Raw genomic sequence first — 18,779 nt, 5'->3', positions numbered from 1 at the left:
GACCTTGCGCTAGGAATCTGGAAATTCCAGACAAGCCCACTTCATTGTCATCCTTTCTGCCATTTGCCTCCTGATTCCCCTTTACCTCCCTTCTGCAACTCTTAGATCCACTCAGCATGCACCTGTCTGTCTACCTGCTCCCTTGTCTCCTTCCTTCTTTCCTTCCTTATGAATGCAGCATCTGCTATGCGTGCACTGTGGATAAACAGAAGATGTTAGAGGTCCCTGCTCTCAGGAAGCTCTAAGATTCCTGGTGAGACATGGAATGTCCAGAGGACTGCAGTGTGCTGGGGAAGGGCTGTAACCAGAGACCGGCACCATGATCCTGCAGGGGAGACACCTGACCTGGCCATGGAGGGGCAGGAAAGGAGACCCAGGAGGAATGCTGTGACTTGGGTCTTGAGGTTGAGGGTGAACCAGAAAAATGGGGTGGAGGAAGGCATTCTAAGAAAAGGGCACAGTCCACACGAAGTCCTGACTTAACAACTGAGGACCCCAATAATTCAACGTGGCCAGAACTCACACAGAGTATGGGGACCTAGGGCAGGAGCCAGACCAGCAAGGGTTCTGTACATCACGCTTGGTAGTCTCAGTCTTATTTTTTATTCCTATCTCACAATGCACATTTCTCAGTAAAAGAACACGTGTGCGACCAGCAAGGGTTCTGTACATCACGCTTGGTAGTCTGAGTCTTATCTTTTATTCCTATCTCACTATGAGCACTTCTAAGTAAAAGAATACATGCCCATGATTTAAAAATCAAACGGCAGGTATAATGAAGATCAAGAGTGCACTGGCTTGCCCCGCCTCACCCATGCCTTACTTCCTGGAGGCAACCAGTGTTTACCTCTTTAAGTTCTTCACCCCTGTTGTCACCTCTGCACTGCTGAATGATGCACTTCTATCTCTGTTCATTAATTAAATTTAGACATTAGCTATTGAATGTCTGCTATGATAAGGATTTAGAGAATACCCATCACTCCCATCTCCCCCTCATTTTTATTCCAAAGACATGGTGGAACTAGGAAAGGCATTAAACAGAGAAGCCATGGGGTTATATTTGCATTTGAGAAAGGTCAGTCCAAAAGCGAGGTGAGGGGGGATTGGCTGCAGGGTGCCATGGGTTTGCATTAAGGCAGTGGTGCTATGGATTGAGGGCCAGGGGAGCATTTGAAAGAATTGGGAGGCTAAATGAACGGGACCTTGAAAATGAGTGTCTCTGTTAATTCACTTTGCTAAATATACCCTTGATCCCTAAACCTTTTCATAAGAACCACAAATCTAGAAAGCTGCAGATCAGTCTCTCCCTATAGACAGGAAATCTTTAATACAATCCCCAAAGAATAAACTTCTAAAAAATTCAAAGAAAAACTCATTACCACTTTGAGTTTAGGGTTTAATTCTAGAAGGGCAAGGGTGGTTGATGAAGAGGGCATTCTTATTATCAGTTCAACAGACATTAGAAAGTCATTTGTTAAAATTCAATGCCCCTGTCCATTTTTATTTTATTTATTTTTTTATTATTTTATTTATTTATTTGGCTGCATTGGGTCTTTGTTTCTGCGCGCAGGATTTCTCTAGTTGCAGCGAGCAGGGGCTACTCTTTGTTGCGGTGTGCGGGCTTCTCATCACGGTGGCTTCTCTTGTTGCAGAGCACGGGCTCTAGGCGTGTGGGCTTCAGTAGTTGTAGCAGGCGGGCTCAGTAGTTGTGGCTCGCAGGCTCAGTAGTTGTGGCGCACGGGCTTAGTTGCTCTGCGGCATGTGGGATCTTCCCAGACCAGGGCTCGAACCCGTGTCCCCTGCATTGGCAAGCGGATTCTTAACCACTGCGCCATCAGGGAAGCCCGCTGCTGTCCATTTTTAAAACACTAAAATCTTTCTCAACTTTGAAAAGAGTATCTATTCCAAATGAGAGCCAACATTACACATGAGTGTGAAACGGTAGAATTCCCCTTGAAATCAAAGAAAAGAAAAATGTTGTTTTTTTTTTAAAGATTGATTGATTGATTGATTGATTGCTATGTTGGGTCTTCGTTTCTGTGCTAGGGCTTTCTGTAGTTGCGGCAAGCGGGGGCCGCTCTTCATCGCGGTGCGCGGGCCTCTCACTATCGTGGCCTCTCTTTTTGCGGAGCACAGGCTCCAGATGCGCAGACTCAGTAGTTGTGGCTCACGGGCCTAGTTGCTCCGCGGCATGTGGGATCTTCCCAGACCCGGGCGCGAACCCGTGTCCCCTGCATTAGCAGGCAGATTCTCAACCACTGCGCCACCAGGGAAGCCCCAGAAAAATGTTTTAAAAGCCCACTACTATCATCATTTTTTCAGCTTTATTGAGGTATAATTGACAAATGAAATTGTAAGATGTTTAAAGCGTTCATCGCAGTGATTTGATACACGTATAAATTGTGGAGGGATTCCTATCGTCTAGTTAATTAACACATCCATCACCTCACATATTTACCTTTTTTGTTTTTGGTGAGAATAAGTTCTGCTCTCTTAGCAAATTTCAGTTGTATAATACCATGTAATTAACTACAGTCACCTTGTTTTACCATTAGCTCCTCAGACCTTAGTCGTCTTATAGGTGAAATTTTGTACCCTTTTACCAATCTCTCCTTATTTTGTCCATATCCCCATGCCCTGGCAACCACTTTTCTACTCTCTTTTTCTAGGAGTTTGCCTTTTTGTTTTGTTTTGTTTTGTTTTGATTCCACATGTAAGTGATACCATGAGGTATTTGCCTTAATCTGATGGGCTTATTTCACTTAGCATAATGCCCTCAAACTCCATCCATATTGTTACAAATGACAGGATTTCCTCTTTTCTGATGGCTGAATAATATTCCTTTGTATATATATGTGTGTGTATATATATGTATATCACATCTTCTTTATCCATTATCCATTGATGGACACTTAGGTTGTTCCCATATCTTTGCTACTGTGACTAATGTTACAATTTACATGGGAATGCAGACGTCTCTTCCAGATTCTGTTTTCATTTCCTTTGGATATATACCCAGAAGTGGAATTGCTGGATCATGTGGTAGTCCCATTTTTAATTTTTTGAGGAACCTCTATTCTGTTTTCTGTAGTGGGTACACCAATTTACATTCCCACCCATAGTGTACAATGATTCCTTTTTCTCTATATCCTTGCCAACACTTGTTATTTCTTGTCTTTTTGATTATAGCCATCCTAATAGGTCTGAGATGATATCTCACTGTGGTTTTGATTTGCGTTTCCCTGATGATTAGTGACATTAAGTACCTTTTCCGTACCTGTCAGCCATTTGTACGTCTTCTTTGGAAAGATGTCTATTCAGGTCCTCTGCCCATTTTTTAATCGGATTGTTTGGGGTTTTTTGCTACTGAATTGTATGAACTACCATTATTTTCATTGCAACTTTTGCACATGTATATTACCTTTTGTTCTCCAGAGAGCAATTTAAAAAAAATTAAAACCCTACTAAAGGGTCTGTGTAGCTGTCTTGGAGAGCAGCAAGGAAGGGGGCTCGCAGGAGGCTGTGGCCCTAGGCGTTCTGCTTTTAAATAGAGGACCTTTGGGGACAGAGTGGCAGAGGCAGCTACTTTAGGGCAATCAGATCCCAGGTGGAGCGGAGGCAAAAGCTTGGGGTCTCTGGGCACCTCTGTTACTCACTGGTGAGCTTGAGCAGGGGAACTCCTACTCGTAAAGGAACCTGTTGAACAAGCAAAGCGGTGCTGGTGAGCGGCAGCCCCAGAAGGAGATTACGGTAACCAAAACTGTCCCCAGTGTTCTCCATTAGTTAGGGTTTTGCCTTTTCATCTCCTGAGGGAGAAAGCTGATGCCACTCTCTCGCTGTCCTCTAGGGGCACTCTGGTTCCCACAACTCTCCTGGCCAACTAGTGCAGTCCTTTTCTTCTTAGTTGAGCCAAGGAAAAAGGTTGGTGGCAGTTTTCCAAACGTATGCAACCAAGGTCCAAAGTTTTTTTAAAAGTTTAAAAATTTTGTACAGACACATATATGGCACAGATGCCGTTATTTTATTTCTATATTTAATGTTATTTTGTTCCTATAGTTAATGAACTTATTATTTATCCTACTACCTGATTCTCAAAAGGAGTTGGCCTGTTTTACAATGAAAGACAGATGCTATAGGAACATTAAGATCACCAGACCCATGATCTGAATTTTAGGATGGAGGAGAGGGGATGCAAAGATAGTTGTTTGAGCTAGGGATTAAAAAAAAAAAAAAAAAAAAGAGAACTCTGAGCTTCCTTGGAAGCAAGGCAAAAGGGAAATGTCCCACTATATGATAAAATAAAATTTGCCAGTTTCTCAAGAGAGATAAACGTCAGAGAAGTTTACAGAACATCAGTTCTTTAAACAACAGCAACAAAGGAACTGATATCTAGTCACAGGTTGTTAGATCATATTGTTTACTAGATATGTAGTCACCAACTCCTTTTCTGGTCTTCCCTGGTCCCATATGATTTACCTGAAACATTTCCACCACCTGTTGGTAAGTCTGGTCCTATTCTTCCCTAAAGACTATATCCTTGGCTTCTTCTGAGCTGACACACACCCTCTGAGCGGCCACAGGACGCTTGGTGGGTGCCTTCTTTATACCACAGATCACCTCCCACTACATAACATCTCCTCCTATTTCAAAAGCTATGCCTCTCACTGGACCAGGGTGTACACTGCTGAAGTAGCCTGCAGAGGGATTCTGCGAGGTTCCAGTTTATCGGCAGGACAGAGATGATTAGCATTTCTCATGCTTAATGAGGGATCACGTCCTTCCCAGCTTAGATCTTCCTCAGGGACTCTCAACTCCTGTCTTCGGTGCACAATTCAGAGATGTGACCGTGGAGAATAGAGTTCCCAAAAGTCTAAGGGGTACTCAAATGTGTTGAAATTGTTTGTATAATTTCACGTGGGAATTACGTATATATGAACACAGTTTTCTGGAAAGAGGATCTGTGGTCTTTATGATATTCTCAGATGGGCTCATAACTTCAAAAAAGTTAAGGAGGATTATTGTAGAATTCTATTGCTGTATCTGGGTAATATTGCAAGCCTTTTCCTGTGAAGTAACATGTGCAGAAGCAGGATGGTTTTTATTCCATCTTGACCTTAGGACTGTACCTTCTACACCTACCGTCCAGGATAAGGCAGGGCCCTTCCTCAGAACTGAAATCCGTATAGTGTCTTTAGCCCTTTTCTATATTGCCAAATCATAATAAAACCACAGTGACTATATCTATAGTGCTCTGTGGTTTATACACATCCAAATACATCTAATTTGTTCTTCACGGTAACCCTGGGAGGTAAGCATTATAGTTTCCATTTTACAGATGAGAAACCCCAAGCTCAGGGAGTTTTAGTGACTGATTCAAGGTTTCACTGGAGCTGACAGGTTCTGGGTCCATATGGGAACCTGAATTCTGTGATGTGTTTATATTCTACTTGCTGGGAACCGCAATGAGATTGGAAAAGCTGGCCTTTCAGCATAGCTGAAATCAGTCCAAACCACTAATACCTCTTCCTGTTGGTTTAGCCTTCTTAACTTGATGCTCTGAAATGTGACCTCAGCCCCTCAGTACACACATCATCGTAAATAACTGCTCACAATATATATATAAGGGGTGACTTGCTAGGTGGTTACTCAAGTTGTTAGTATATGTAACATATGTATATTAAGCCTTGGTTACTTAGACTAACGCCTTGGTTATTTAATGCCCTGGTCACAGACTGAGCCACAGTGGCAGGGGGGGTGTTGATGGTGTTGGTCAGGGGAGCTTTTCTTCATCTTGGATAGAGTTGAGCTGCTTTAGACCACTTACTCAAAAGGATTTGACTCTCAGACCATCAGAAAGCATTTCTTATCCTGAATTTCTCACCACAGGAGGCCTATGTGACTCAGCAGGATAAAATCCGGCTGGTGGGGGAGCTGATGACCATCTTCGGGGCTGTGATCATCCTATTCCTAGAGGTGAGGTGCAGCTGCTTTCAGGCGGAGGCCACCCACCAGAGGCCTCAGGTTGAACTGAAGTCCACATCGATCATTGTTCTGTTTTGTTTTGTTTTCCTGGCCTTTTCCCAGATCCCGGATATCTTCAGGGTTGGTTTCTCTCGCTATTTTGGACAGACTGTCCTCGGGGGGCCGTTCCATGTCATCACGTGAGTGTCCTTCCTTCCAGCCCCCTGCCTTCCCTTGCCAGAAATGTCCCAGGTCTCCCAATCCCTCTCTGGGACTCTCACTTCCAGGGGTTTTTCTCTAGTGGGCTTGTGTGTGTGATGGTGTATGTGTTTAGGTATGAAGACTGAGCCTGAGTGTTTGGGGCCCATGTAAGTCAGTGCCATGCTGAAGGGGACCTAGAATATTTCCAGCCCTCCTCTCACTTCCCCCCTCTCTGCTCTACCCCCAGCATCACCTATGCCTCGCTGGTGCTGGTGACCATGGTGATGCGGCTTTCCAACACCAACGGGGAGGTGGTGCCTATGTCCTTCGCCCTGGTGCTGGGCTGGTGCAGTGTTATGTACTTTGCTCGAGGATTCCAGATGCTAGGTCCCTTCACCATCATGATCCAGAAGGTCAGTGCTTTCCCCAGAGTTTCCTCTGGCTTCAGACATTGGACCTTTCCCAGACAGAGGGAGGGAGTGGAAGCAGAAAGGAAAATGCTCCTCGGAGTGGATCTGGTGGAACTCTGGTGACTTCCAATCTATCAGCTGTAGCTGCAGAGAGGCAGGTGGAGAAAGGTTCCCTCCACCCTCCCTCCCCTCTCTGTTTTCTGTAGATGATTTTCGGAGACCTGCTGCGTTTCTGCTGGCTGATGGCTGTGGTTATTGTGGGATTTGCCTCAGGTAAGCGCATCACTGTCTCTTCCATCAGATCATCGGATTCGGTTCTCCAGAAAGTTCTCTCTCACTCTTGCTCTCAGTTATTTCTCCTTTGCAATCCCCTTTGCCTTTTTTCCCCCTGGTGGAAAGTGAATCAAAAAACACACTTGCATTCTTAGGATCTGGGTCACTCAGGGTGGCCTAGAGAGTAGACTCATGTGCTCTGAATTTCTGGGCCAATAACATTCATGTTGACTAACTGCCCTGCAAGATCTTTAAAGGAGAGATAGAAAAAGGGCTTTGGAGAGAGAAGAATATTAAACAGGAAAATCTGGCCAGTCGTGAAAGGTGCCATAGGCAAAAAGTCCAGTATTTAATTCTACTATGTTTACACTTCAGAAGAAGAAACGAAAAGCATTCAATAACACATAAGGTGCCCTTTTTTCCCCTATGTGTGGTCAAAGTTGAAAGAAAAGAAAGGAATTTGAAAAAGGAGGTACAGAAAAAGGGTTTGGAGATTGTGAAGAATGAGAAAGGAAAGCAGAAGAGCTGTGAAGAGAGGCTGGAAGAAGAATGCCCAGTGGGGACCCAGTCACGGCCCAAGGCACAGGGGAAGGGTGTCAGAGAGGGGAGGAGAGGAAACATCCAGAACAGAACAGACAGAGCAGAGGGAGGGAGAGCACAAACGAACAAGTGGAAGACAGTTCTTAGGGAAAGGCAGAAAGAGGAAGGAAGAACAAAAGGCAGCAAGTCTCACCCAGTCCTCCATGTCGGCAGCTGAACCTCCATAAGGCAGGTGGATGCACCTGATGACATGTGAAGACCCACAACCCTAAAGACAATGACTTTTAGTACAAAGGACGCCATTCCTGTCCTAGGCGTTCCCCTGCTTAATGGGGGTTCCCACGAAACAGTAGACTGAAAAACTACACCAAGATCTGAACTCTGAGAGGGTCAAACTTTGATAGGCTGCCTGTTTGGAGGATTCCTCATGTACCCTTCCTCCCCACTCTCTACTCCACCTGCAGCTACACTTATGCAAAATGAGGAACTATAACAGAGTCGTTTTCTGTAGATCTCCTAAAGCATCTCTTCTTTGTTGTTGCAAAGCCATACTTTGTCATAGACCCAAGTTCTGCTCTTGGGGTCACCTTATTTATATTTCCATTCCCCACACAGAGATGGGTCTTTTAGAGGTTCTAACGCTGTAGTAAGTTTCTAGGATGCCCAGTACCATCAAGTAGGCTACACACTGAGCAGGGAAAACTTTTTTATGATGGTCCAAGCTCACCCAGGAAATCTCAGAGTGATGGATGGTTATCTAGAGGATACTGAGATTTTTTTTAAAGGTGCTTTTCTATTAGCCCTTTCATGTGCTCAGTTCTTTAAAATTGTTGGAGATTCCATGCGTTCTTGTAACAACTTGCCTTTTAAATATTTGGTTCTAAAATGTAAAACCCAGTTAGGTGACATATACTATATTGATAGATCGATCGATCGATAGATATTTGCTAAATTCTGAGTATTACTGGTATGGTAAACTTGGTCATAGGACATCTGAGGGTTAGCCAGGTCCACAGGGAAAATGTGACTTATATGTGTAATTCTACATTTATGTGCCTGTGTGCCTATATGTGCTTGTGTGTAAATGTATGGAGATATATACTGGAGGTAGAATGAATGCTGACCAGGCCCATGCTTATTGTGATAACTCCCCATTTCCTGATCTCCATGCCCTCTTCGTGGGCGGAGCAGCGTTCTTTATCATTTTCCAGACAGAGGACCCATCCAACCTGGGGCAATTCTATGACTATCCCATGGCGCTGTTCAGCACCTTTGAGCTTTTCCTCACCATCATCGATGGGCCTGCCAACTATGATGTGAACTTGCCCTACATGTTCAGCATCGTCTACTTTGCCTTTGCCATCATCGCCACACTGCTTATGCTCAACCTGTTCATCGCCATGATGGGCGACACACACTGGCGGGTGGCCCATGAACAGGACGAGCTCTGGAGGGCCCAGGTGAGTTCATTAGTGTTAGTCTTTTTTTTTTTTTATTAAAAAAAATTTGTATTGGAGTATAGTTGATTTACAATGTTGTATCAGCTTCAGGTGTACAGCAAATTGAATCAGTTATACATATACATATATCCACTCTTTTTTAGATTCTTTTCCCATATAGGCCATTACAGAGTATCAAGTAGAGTTCCCTGTGCTATACAGTAGGTCCTTATTAGTTATCTATTTTATATATAGTAGTGTATTTATGTCAATCCCAATCTTCCAATTTATCCCTCCCCCCCCCCCCTTACCCCCTGGTAACCATAAGTTTGTTTTCTACATCTGTAACTCTATTTCTGTTTTGTAGATAAGTTCATTTGTACCCTTTTTTTAGATTCCACATGTAAGTGATATCATATGATATTTGTCTTTCTGTGTCTGACTTCCTTCACTCAGTATGACAATCTCTAGGTCCATCCATGTTGCTGCAAATGGCATTATTTTGTTCTTTTTTATGCCTGAGTAATATTCCATTGTATATATGTACCACATCTTCTTTATCCATTCCTCTGTTGATGGACATTTAGGTTGCTTCCATATCCTGGCTATTGTTCTTAGTGTTAGTCTTACTAAGGGGCAGGGGATGGAGAGAAAAATCAAAGTGGAATATGCCACGGTAGATGACTCTTAGGAGAGTCACAAAACAACCCTGTGGGGCTGTCACTTCAACAGAGGTACTTTTGGATAGATGGAGGGGACTTTTAGCCTAAAGTCTTTTTTTATCTAAAAGAGTGTAAGATGGTAGGATAGGGTTAGGATCAACTCCCAAAAGCGCAGGGAAGGGTAGATTCAGGAGTCAACCTTGAATCCAGTGGGAACTAGAAACTGTTTTTGTTCTTATATGTTCTAGTTTTTAATTTGGATCTTATTTTCTATTTGCTTCTATAACTGTTTCTCCATAATCTTTTCCTTATATCATCATAGGCTAATAAAATCTTAGAGTTGGAAGTGCCTTTAGTGGTCTTCTAGTTGAGCTCCTACCCAACATACACTCATTTATTGGTCAGAGGATCATTCAGTATCCTCTTTAATGCTGATTAGGATCTTATTATCATGTGGATCTGGGTAGAGGTTGGAAGGAGAGAGCTTTTTTATATTTCAAAAGTTTTTGTTATTAGAAAAGTCCATATTGCATTGAGCTGAAACCTTATCTTTCTGTAATTCCACTCTTTGGCCCAAGTTTTTCTTCTTGTATAATGCAGAACACACTCTCCCATAGGAGCGCCATTCAGATATTTGAAGACAGTCATCATTTATCCCCTCAGACTTTTCATTCATTAGCAATAATTATTTAGAGCCTGGTTTGTGTTGGAAAATGTCTAGGACCTGGGGACACAGGTATGATGATGTAGTCTGTGCCCTCATGGAGCTTACAGTCTGGCTGGGAAGACAAACATTAAATGAATGACTTCACAGAAAGCTGTACAATTAGAATAGCAAACGTGTCATAGAGACGTGAAGATGCTAAAAACAAGAGGCAACAGAGGAGTTTGACTGGAAAGTTAGGAAATGCTTTCCTGATGGAGTGACATTTAAGATGAGCGCCTAAACATGGGTAATAGTTGGTCAATTAAGAAGAATGAGGGGAAGGAATGGAGGTTAGGATTTGCACCCATTGGGACTTTTGGCTACAGGGACAGAAAACCAAATAGACTTAAAAAAAAATGGGCAGTGGGAAGAGGGTGTGTTGAGCCTCATAACTGGAAAGTTTAAGGAATTAAATCAGCTTCAGACATGGCTGGCCAGAGTCTGGATCTCCATTTTATACTTCAGTTTCTGTTCTTCTCTCTTTTGTCCTCTCTTAAGTCAGTCTCTCACATCATGTTGGTGAGATAGCTTAGAGAAGCTCTAAACTTACAAGGAATGAGCAGGTGCACTGTGTTCCAAATTCCAAGGGCTCATTCTTATTGTATTCTGTGTGTCTCCCAATACTGTGGATCTGTAGCTTTTAAAAGAGCATCTCCCTCTGTCCCCCGAACCCATCTCATTGCAACAAGTTTGATCATAGGCGCAGGTGGTGGTGGTGGTGGAGTTTGGGGGAGAATAGACTAATTAACCAGGGCTGTGTGAAGTCCAGTCTACTCTAACTGATGGACTCAGAGTAGAGAAGGAGTGATTCTCTAAATGAAAGCTGGGTTCTCTTACCAGAAGAAGGTGGCGGGGGTTGCTGAACAATGGCACAAGAAGAACAATAAATGTCCTTTTCAAGATAAAGAAAAAGCGCTGTCCAGGGAAAGGGAATAGAATGATTGAAAATCCTGAGGTTGGGGACTTCCCTGGTGGCACAGTGGTTAGGAATCCTCCTGCCAATGCACGGGACACGGGTTCGAGCCCTGGTCCGGGAAGATCCCACATGCCGCGGAGCAACTAAGCCCGTGCGCCACAACTACTGAGCCTGCGCTCTAGAGCCCGCAAGCCACAACTACTGAGCCTGCACGCCCAGAGCCCGTGCTCCGCAACAAGAGAAGCCACTGCAATGAGAAGCCCGCGCACCGCCATGAAGAGTAGCCCCCACTTGCCGCAACTAGAGAAAGCCCACGTGCAGCAACGAATACCCAACGTGGCCAAAAATAAATAAAATAAATTTCTATATTAAAAAAAAAAGAAGTCATATCTTTAAAAAAAAAAAAAAGAAAAGAAAATCCTGAAGTTGGAGGGAGCTCGGCGCAGCTAAGAAACAGAGAGAAGGCCAAGAGAAGCGTGGAGTACCGAGAAAGACGGGGTGGAAGAAGACAAAGTGGAGAATTGAGCTATTTTAAGGATTCCTAGTTCCTTCAATTAATCAAGCTTCCTGAGCCCAATCCATCTTGACTGACCCTCTGTTCAGACCTACTATATCCTGGGCCTTTCAAAACTAGAATGGTCCTGATATGATTGGAGGAATGCAGCATGAAGAGGGGTCATGCTTTTCCTTGTTTTGGACACTATACTATAAATAGCACCTAAAATGGCATCAGGTCTTTTAGAAAATATGCAATGGGTTCTTACTAGGCTTATGATCAACTAGAACCCCCGCATCTTTGTTACATGACTGACTTAGCTAAGCTCCTTTACCGTTTTTCCTGTACTTAACACAGACACTTTAGTCTTTCTTTTTTTAAATTTTTATTGGAGTATAGTTGATTTACAATGTTGTCAGCTTCAGATGTACAGCAAAGTGAACCAGCTATACATACACATATCTCCGTCCTTTTTCTTTTTAGACTCTTTTCCCATATAGGCCATTACAGAGCATTGAGTAGAGTTCCCTGTGCTATAAGGCAGGTTCTTATTAGTTATCTATTTTTATACACAGTAGTGTGTATATGTCAATCCCAATCTCCCTCCCCGCCTTATCCCCTTATCCCCACAAGTTTGTTTTCTACATCTGTGATTCTACTTCTGTTATGTAAATAAGTTCATTTGTACCCTTTTTTTTAGATTCCACATATAAGCGATATCATATGATCTTTGTCTTTCTGTGTCTGACTTACTTCACTCAGTATGACAATCTCTAGGTCCATCCATGTTGCTGCAAATGGCATTATTTTGTTCCTTTTTATGACTGAGTAATATTCCATTGTATATATGTACCACATCTTCTTTATCCATTCCTCTGTTGATGGACGTTTAGGTTGCTTCCATATCCTGGCTTTTGTAAATAGTGCTGCAATGAACATTGGGGTGCATGTGTCTTTTTGAATGATACTTTAGTCTTATACATAAATGTAGGACCTTACATTTGGTTTACTTAAATTTCATATTAGTGGTTTTTGACCAGCATTCCAGTCTGGTGAGATCATTTTTATATTGCTTTGTCATCTTGTGTATTACATATCCCTCCCAGTTTTGTGTCTCAGACATATTTGATAAGCTTGTCTTCTATGTTTCATCTAGGTAATTAATGAGGGCTGGGTAAAGGACAGAACATGTGACATGCCACTAGAACTTTCCCTGCCAAGTTTGGAGTCATTCACGCACCCTTTTCCTTCTTAGCATATGGGTATTTATTTAATTTGCTGCAAATTCCCTGAATATCAGCAGCATCATTTCATCCCCAAGATCATAGAGATCCTATTTAATCACATTATTTAAATCAAGATAATTGGTTTATGGCTTTCATATGAAAAAGGAAATGAGATTAGTTTGGAGTGACTAATTTTCCAAGAACCTGAGTAGTAATGCAGGGGTCACTGTTTTATTCAAAGCACTCGTAAAATATCCTCTCCTTTTATGGTAGGTGATGAGTAAGGCAAGTAGCATGGCACCTCCCACAGGCTAGGGCATGGGTAGGTGGCTGTCACCTCCACTGATCTCTGGCGTCCTCATCCCACAGGTTCCTTTTGGTTCCCTCTGTCAGTAGCCTCAGGGTTCTCTGAACCTCGTGGCTCTGAGTTCTTCCTCTATCTCTTGGCTCCTCCTAGGTCGTGGCCACCACGGTGATGCTGGAGAGGAAGATGCCTCGCACCCTGTGGCCTCGCTCCGGCATCTGTGGGTACAAGTACGGGCTGGGGGACCGCTGGTTCCTGCGGTGAGTGACAATGTAGACATGTGAACTGTCAACCAGTGTGAGGCCATGGGAACAAGGCTGACTGGTTCCACATTTATGACCCTCCCCTCCATTCTTGAGATCCCAAATTGGACCCAAAGGAGATATCATCACTCCGTAAAGCGAGACTGCGTTAGCCTGTATGGGGGAGGCGGGTGGAGCTGAAGTGATGGGGTGCAAAGAATGCTGAGAGCTGATGTCAGGCTATGAGTACATAAGGGCAGTAATGTGAACGGCTGAGAATATGAGTCCGTGCTCGAATGTGGGCATGGGTCACCCAACTTGGTCTAGTCTTGTTTCCACCTGACCCCCACTTCTAGTACATTCTTGAAGCTTCTAGTTTAGCCTTGAAGCTAACCTGCTCCTTCGTACTCTGCCTTCATCTCCTGACCTGGCTCTCCTCTCTCATTTATTTCCTGAATTGCATCTTCTCATCCTGACGACACGCTTATCTTTTAATTGGCTCTGTTTTCTCTTTCATACTCACCCACATTCCCCCCACCATCACACGCCCACACAAACCCTACTACCCTCCAAGTCCTGAATGCACAGCCTTTTGGGTCTCTCTCCTAGTTGTCCTCCATCTCCCTCTACTTCCCTTCATTTGATCCTAGAGGGTCTTCTGGCTTCAACGCTGCTAACTTCCTCCCCCTTTCCTCTCACTCCTGTTTCCCACCTGTGCCCCGCTCACTTCTGCTTCTCCCCATGGCCCATCTCTCCCCAGCTCAGCTGAGTCCTCTCCCCTTTCCCCTCCTCAGAGTTGAGACCAACCAAGATCAGAATGCTTTGCGAGTACGTCGCTATGTGGAAGCTTTCAAGGGCTCAGACAAGGAGGAAGAACATGAGCATCTTTCTGAGAAACAGCCCTCTGTGGTTGAAAGTGGGATTCTAGCCAGAGCCTCCCTGGCCCTCCCGACTCCCTCCCTGTCCCGGACCACATCTCGAAGCAGCAGCAGTCACCGAGGCTGGGAGATCATTCGTCGCAACACCCTGGGACACTTGAATCTTGGACTGGACCTTGGGGAGGGGGATGGAGAGGAAAGTGTCTATCACATATGATTAGGACCCCTGTTACTCTCCTCCCGACTCCAGGTAGGCCTGCGGGGGGCAGAGAGAGAGACACTGCCTATGCAAGCATCTGACCTTCATGCCCATTAATCCTGGGAGGGTGGACAGAATAATTCTTAAAGACCATCCATGCCTTGCCCTTCACATCAGCATCTAGGGATGAGCAAAGGGCCCCACATATCTTCTGTCTTCTTGGAAGTCCCACATCTTGGGAAAAGAGGGTATCTTTTCAAGCAAAGTTAGACTTGGCAACTAAAGACACGAGGTAGGGGTGCTAGGCCAGTAACTGGGTCATCTCCCTTTCTACCCCATGAGGCACTAGATTGTAAGCTGTGAATCCTCCCTGGTTCCACAGGGCTTCATGTGGGAAGAGCCAGGCATGGCATTGAGGTTGTAGCCTCTCGCCTCTTCTTGTACCCTATAGGACTCCCTCCCCACCTACCAACCAAACCCCAACTAGAAAACTGCAAGAAAAAAGGTTCTTTATCCTTCCTTTATTTAAAAAAAAATGCACTGTGATATACATAACATAAAATTTACTATTTTAACCATTTTTAGGTGTACCATTCAGTGGCATTAAGTACATTCACATTGTTGGGCAACCATCACCACTGTTCATCTAGGGAATTTTTTAAACTGAAACTCTTGTACCCATTAAACATTAACACCCCATTATCCCCTCCCCATGGTCCCTGATAACCAATATTCTACTTTCTGTCTATGAATTTAACTACTCTAGTTACCTCATATAAGTGGAATCATCCAATATTAGTCCTACTGTGCCTGGCTTATTTGATGTAGCATAATGTTTTCAAGATTCATCCATGCTGTAGCATGAGTCAGAATTTCATTCCTTTTAAAGGTCAAATAACATTTCATTGTATGTATATTCCACATTGTGTTTATCCATTCATCCACTGATGGACGATTGGGTTGCTTCCACCTTTGGCTATTGTAATGCTGCTATGAACATTGGTATACAATTATCTGTTCAAGTTCCTGCTTTCGATTTCTTTGGGTGTATGACTAGAAGCAGATGGCTAGATCTTATGGCAAGTCTACGTTTAATTTTTTTGAGGAACTGCCATACTGTTTCCCACAGCAGTTGTACTGTTGTATGTTTCCTCAGGCAAGGCACAGGGTTCCGGTTTCTCCACATCTTCACCAACACGTTACTTTCTGATTCTTTGATAATAGCCATCCTTTTGGTTAGGAAGTGGTATCTCATTGTGGTTTTAATTTGCATTTCCCTGACGACTAACAACATTGAACATCTTTTCATGTGCCTATTGGCCATTTGCATATCTTCTGTCTTGAAGAAATGTCTATTCAAGTCCTTTACCCATTTTTGAATTGTTTCGGGGTTTTTTTGGTTGTTATTTTTGGGTTGTCTTATCCTTGTTTTTTGAGACTTGGAGTCTGAAGTGTTTGTATCTCATTTGCATCCTGGTGTGTTTTTAAATATGTGAGGTAAATTATTCCTTTCTATGCTTGGATGGCCCCATCATTTGTTTTATGAGACCATCCCTGGCCTGTGTCTCTGGTTGTCTGTTAGCAGCTGTTCATCCTTGCCTCTGGAGGTAACAGGCTCCCAACCATGTTTCCTGCAACAGCCATCCTCCACCCCCATCTCCCTTTGTCCCTGTGCTGAGCTGTGGGGTAGACAGCAATAATAGAGCCCGGGCCATCCCTTTCCAGGAAGGAAATTGGAAACTAGGTGTCCAGGGTACCCATTACAGCCTCGCTTTGGCCTCCAGCCCTTCTCATCCCAGCCCTGACATCACCCTGACCACAATGCCATGACAACTCTTAAGAGGACTGTGGTCTGGAACGGCAAAAAGGTAAGTGGGATTTGCAGCACCACAGACAGGTTCATCCAGATACTCATGCAAGGCACAAATGAGTGCAGAACAGTGGGGGATCACACACACACACGCACACACACACACACACACACACACACACACATATACACACACACACACACACACACACACACAGGTGGTATGGTTTCTAAGCGTGCTCAGCATGACTCCTCTAATCTTCTTTCACAGTGGAAACTCTCCTTCTCCTGTGTAAAGCTAAACTCCCATCTGTGTTCCAGATGCAGTTTTCTTTCTGTCTCTTCAGGCAGCTCTGTCTATCACTGTGTCCTGTAACTCCTCTCACTCTTGTGTCTTCAGCCTCTGTCTCTCTCCCCTAACGATGCTAGTCAGCAATTAACCATGCTCTGCTCTTTCCCACCTGCAAAGACATTGTAATCGCCCTCCCTCAACTCCCATTTCTCTTTTCAGCTCCTGCCCTATCTTTTTACTCCCTCTTCAGGGCCAAACTTCTTAAGAGAAGACCCTATTGTCTGCTGACCTCTCACTGAGTCCTCACCCCATTGTGAACTGACCTTGTCTCTCCTTGATGCTAGTGATAGCACTCGCATCAAGGTAATCTACCTGTAGCTAACCCCACTGAGCAATCCGAGTCTTGCGCAAACTCCGTAGCGTTCAGATGCTAGTGGACCACTCACCTCTTCTCAGCACGTGCCTAGTGCCACGTACGCCTCCTACTTTGCCTGCTTCTCTTCTATCCATCCCTTAAATAATTTTGGTCCACGAGGCTCTCTGTTTTCCTCACCTGGAACCTGGGAAGTTCCAGCTGCCTCCGTAGACGGTATTGACACACACACACATTCATGATTCCCGACTCCTTACCTTCACTTTAGATCTGTCTCCTGAGCTCCAGGCATGAACAGCTTGGATGCCTATCATTTAGACAGCTCTACCTGGATATTTTACAGACATCTGGAACTCAGCACGTCCCAAACTGAACAGCTTTTCTTCCTCACCAAACCCACTCCTCCACCAGTGTTTCCAACCAAATAAGTAGGCAAAATTGCCCAAGCTCAAATCTTAGGTGTCGTCCTCTACACACCTGTCTCAACTCTCATATGCAGTTAATCTCAAGTCTCGTAGATTCTATAAAACATCTCCCTTGAAAAAGAATAACTTTTGAGTAGATGATACACCACATGGTACAAAATTCAAAGAGCACACAAGATATACAGAGAAAAAAGCATTCCTACCTCTTTTCCAGCCCCTCATGTATTCTCCCCAGGGACTCTCACAAACAAAAGTTTGTTATCTATCCTTCCAAAAATACTCTATGCATATCTGAGCATACCTATGTATATATTCCTCTAAAAACACATATAATATAGTGCAACGTATTAGAAAAACACTTCTTGCTTTTTTCACTTAATATGCTTTGAAGACTGTTTCATTTGTCTCTACCTCTCCAGACCCTATTGCTATTCTTCCAAAATGGGCCCCCATCATGTCCCACCTTAATTCCAGGAGTGGGTTCCTCCCTGTGCTGTCTGCATGCAGTCTTGGTTTTCTCCAATCTATCAGTCACACTAGAGCCACAATGATCTTTGTAAGATGCAACTCCTGCCTCAACCTGTGATCTTCTAGAAGCCCTTCCATGAGCTGACACCTGGCAACCTCTCCTGGCCTTCTGTTTCACCAAGATGAATTATTCATTCCTCCTCTATTTTCCTTCCTTTTGGCCTTCACAGTTTCTGGACCTTTCTACCTCTCTGCACCATTCTCCCTTCCATCTTTGTAACTTCTATTCATCCTATTAGTCTCAGCTTAACAATCGTATATTGTGTTTGTGTGTGTTTTGGGGGGTGGGGGGCCCTGACCCATAGGCTAGGTTGGAGTCTGCCTCTTCTGTTTCCAGGCCACCTATAATTTCTTCTTATTATACACCCTGCACTTCATTGTACTTACTTGTTTAAATGTCTGTTTTCCTTAACAGACTGTAAGCTCCACAAAGGAGAATGTGATACCCATCTTATTCATCTCTGTGTTCCCAGTGCTTGGCATGATTCCTGGTACAATGTAGTGGGTAATAAATATTCATTAACTGAATCTATGAATGATTGACCTGTTTTTATTCTATTCTCCTACTGGACATATTTCAGATTTTTTTTCCACTTGTCAAAGGTGGTTAAAAAAAAATTACCAGCCTTTGTGTAGGGTTGTAATAATTACAGACATAATAGGGGTGGAAACACATTGCAAAGGATCAAAAACAATGCAAACATCAGTCATCGTGGGGAAATTTTCTCAGCTTATATATACTTCTGTGTGTGCAAGAGACAGAAAGAGAGAGAAAAAGAGAAAGTGAGTAGGGGGAAAGGAGAGCTTGTGGAATATTATGAAGATGGAGAAAAAGAGGGAAGGATCCCAGCAGCAAAGCTCTGAGGCAAAGCTCACGAAACCGGGCGGCACGTGGTGC

General features: G+C 43.8%; 1 protein-coding gene across 3 annotated transcripts in view; it reads left to right on the top strand.

The window, feature by feature from the left end:
• The window catches only part of LOC309632680 (transient receptor potential cation channel subfamily V member 5-like), a 30,587-nt gene extending 12,178 nt beyond the window's left edge, over positions 1-18,409 (top strand). For 2 of the 3 annotated variants that reach the window (XM_082400439.1, XM_082400438.1), the window contains exons 9-15: positions 5,887-5,973; positions 6,085-6,161; positions 6,410-6,575; positions 6,779-6,845; positions 8,577-8,845; positions 13,288-13,394; positions 14,171-18,409. In XM_082400439.1, coding sequence (XP_082256565.1) covers positions 5,887-5,973; positions 6,085-6,161; positions 6,410-6,575; positions 6,779-6,845; positions 8,577-8,845; positions 13,288-13,394; positions 14,171-14,471 — 1,074 coding nt within the window. In that variant the 3' untranslated portion in view covers positions 14,472-18,409. Of the gene's footprint in view, positions 1-5,886; positions 6,162-6,409; positions 6,576-6,778; positions 6,846-8,576; positions 8,846-13,287; positions 13,395-14,170 lie in introns of all 3 variants that reach the window. The other variant, XM_082400437.1, reaches the window with a different exon arrangement.
• Positions 18,410-18,779: the final 370 nt, after the last annotated feature.

The sequence above is a fragment of the Balaenoptera borealis genome (assembly GCF_965194805.1).
Source record: "Balaenoptera borealis genome assembly, chromosome: 7".
Lineage (NCBI taxonomy): Eukaryota > Metazoa > Chordata > Mammalia > Artiodactyla > Balaenopteridae > Balaenoptera > Balaenoptera borealis.
Note: the sequence above shows the minus strand (reverse complement) of the source record. Positions and strands in the feature narration are given on the sequence as shown.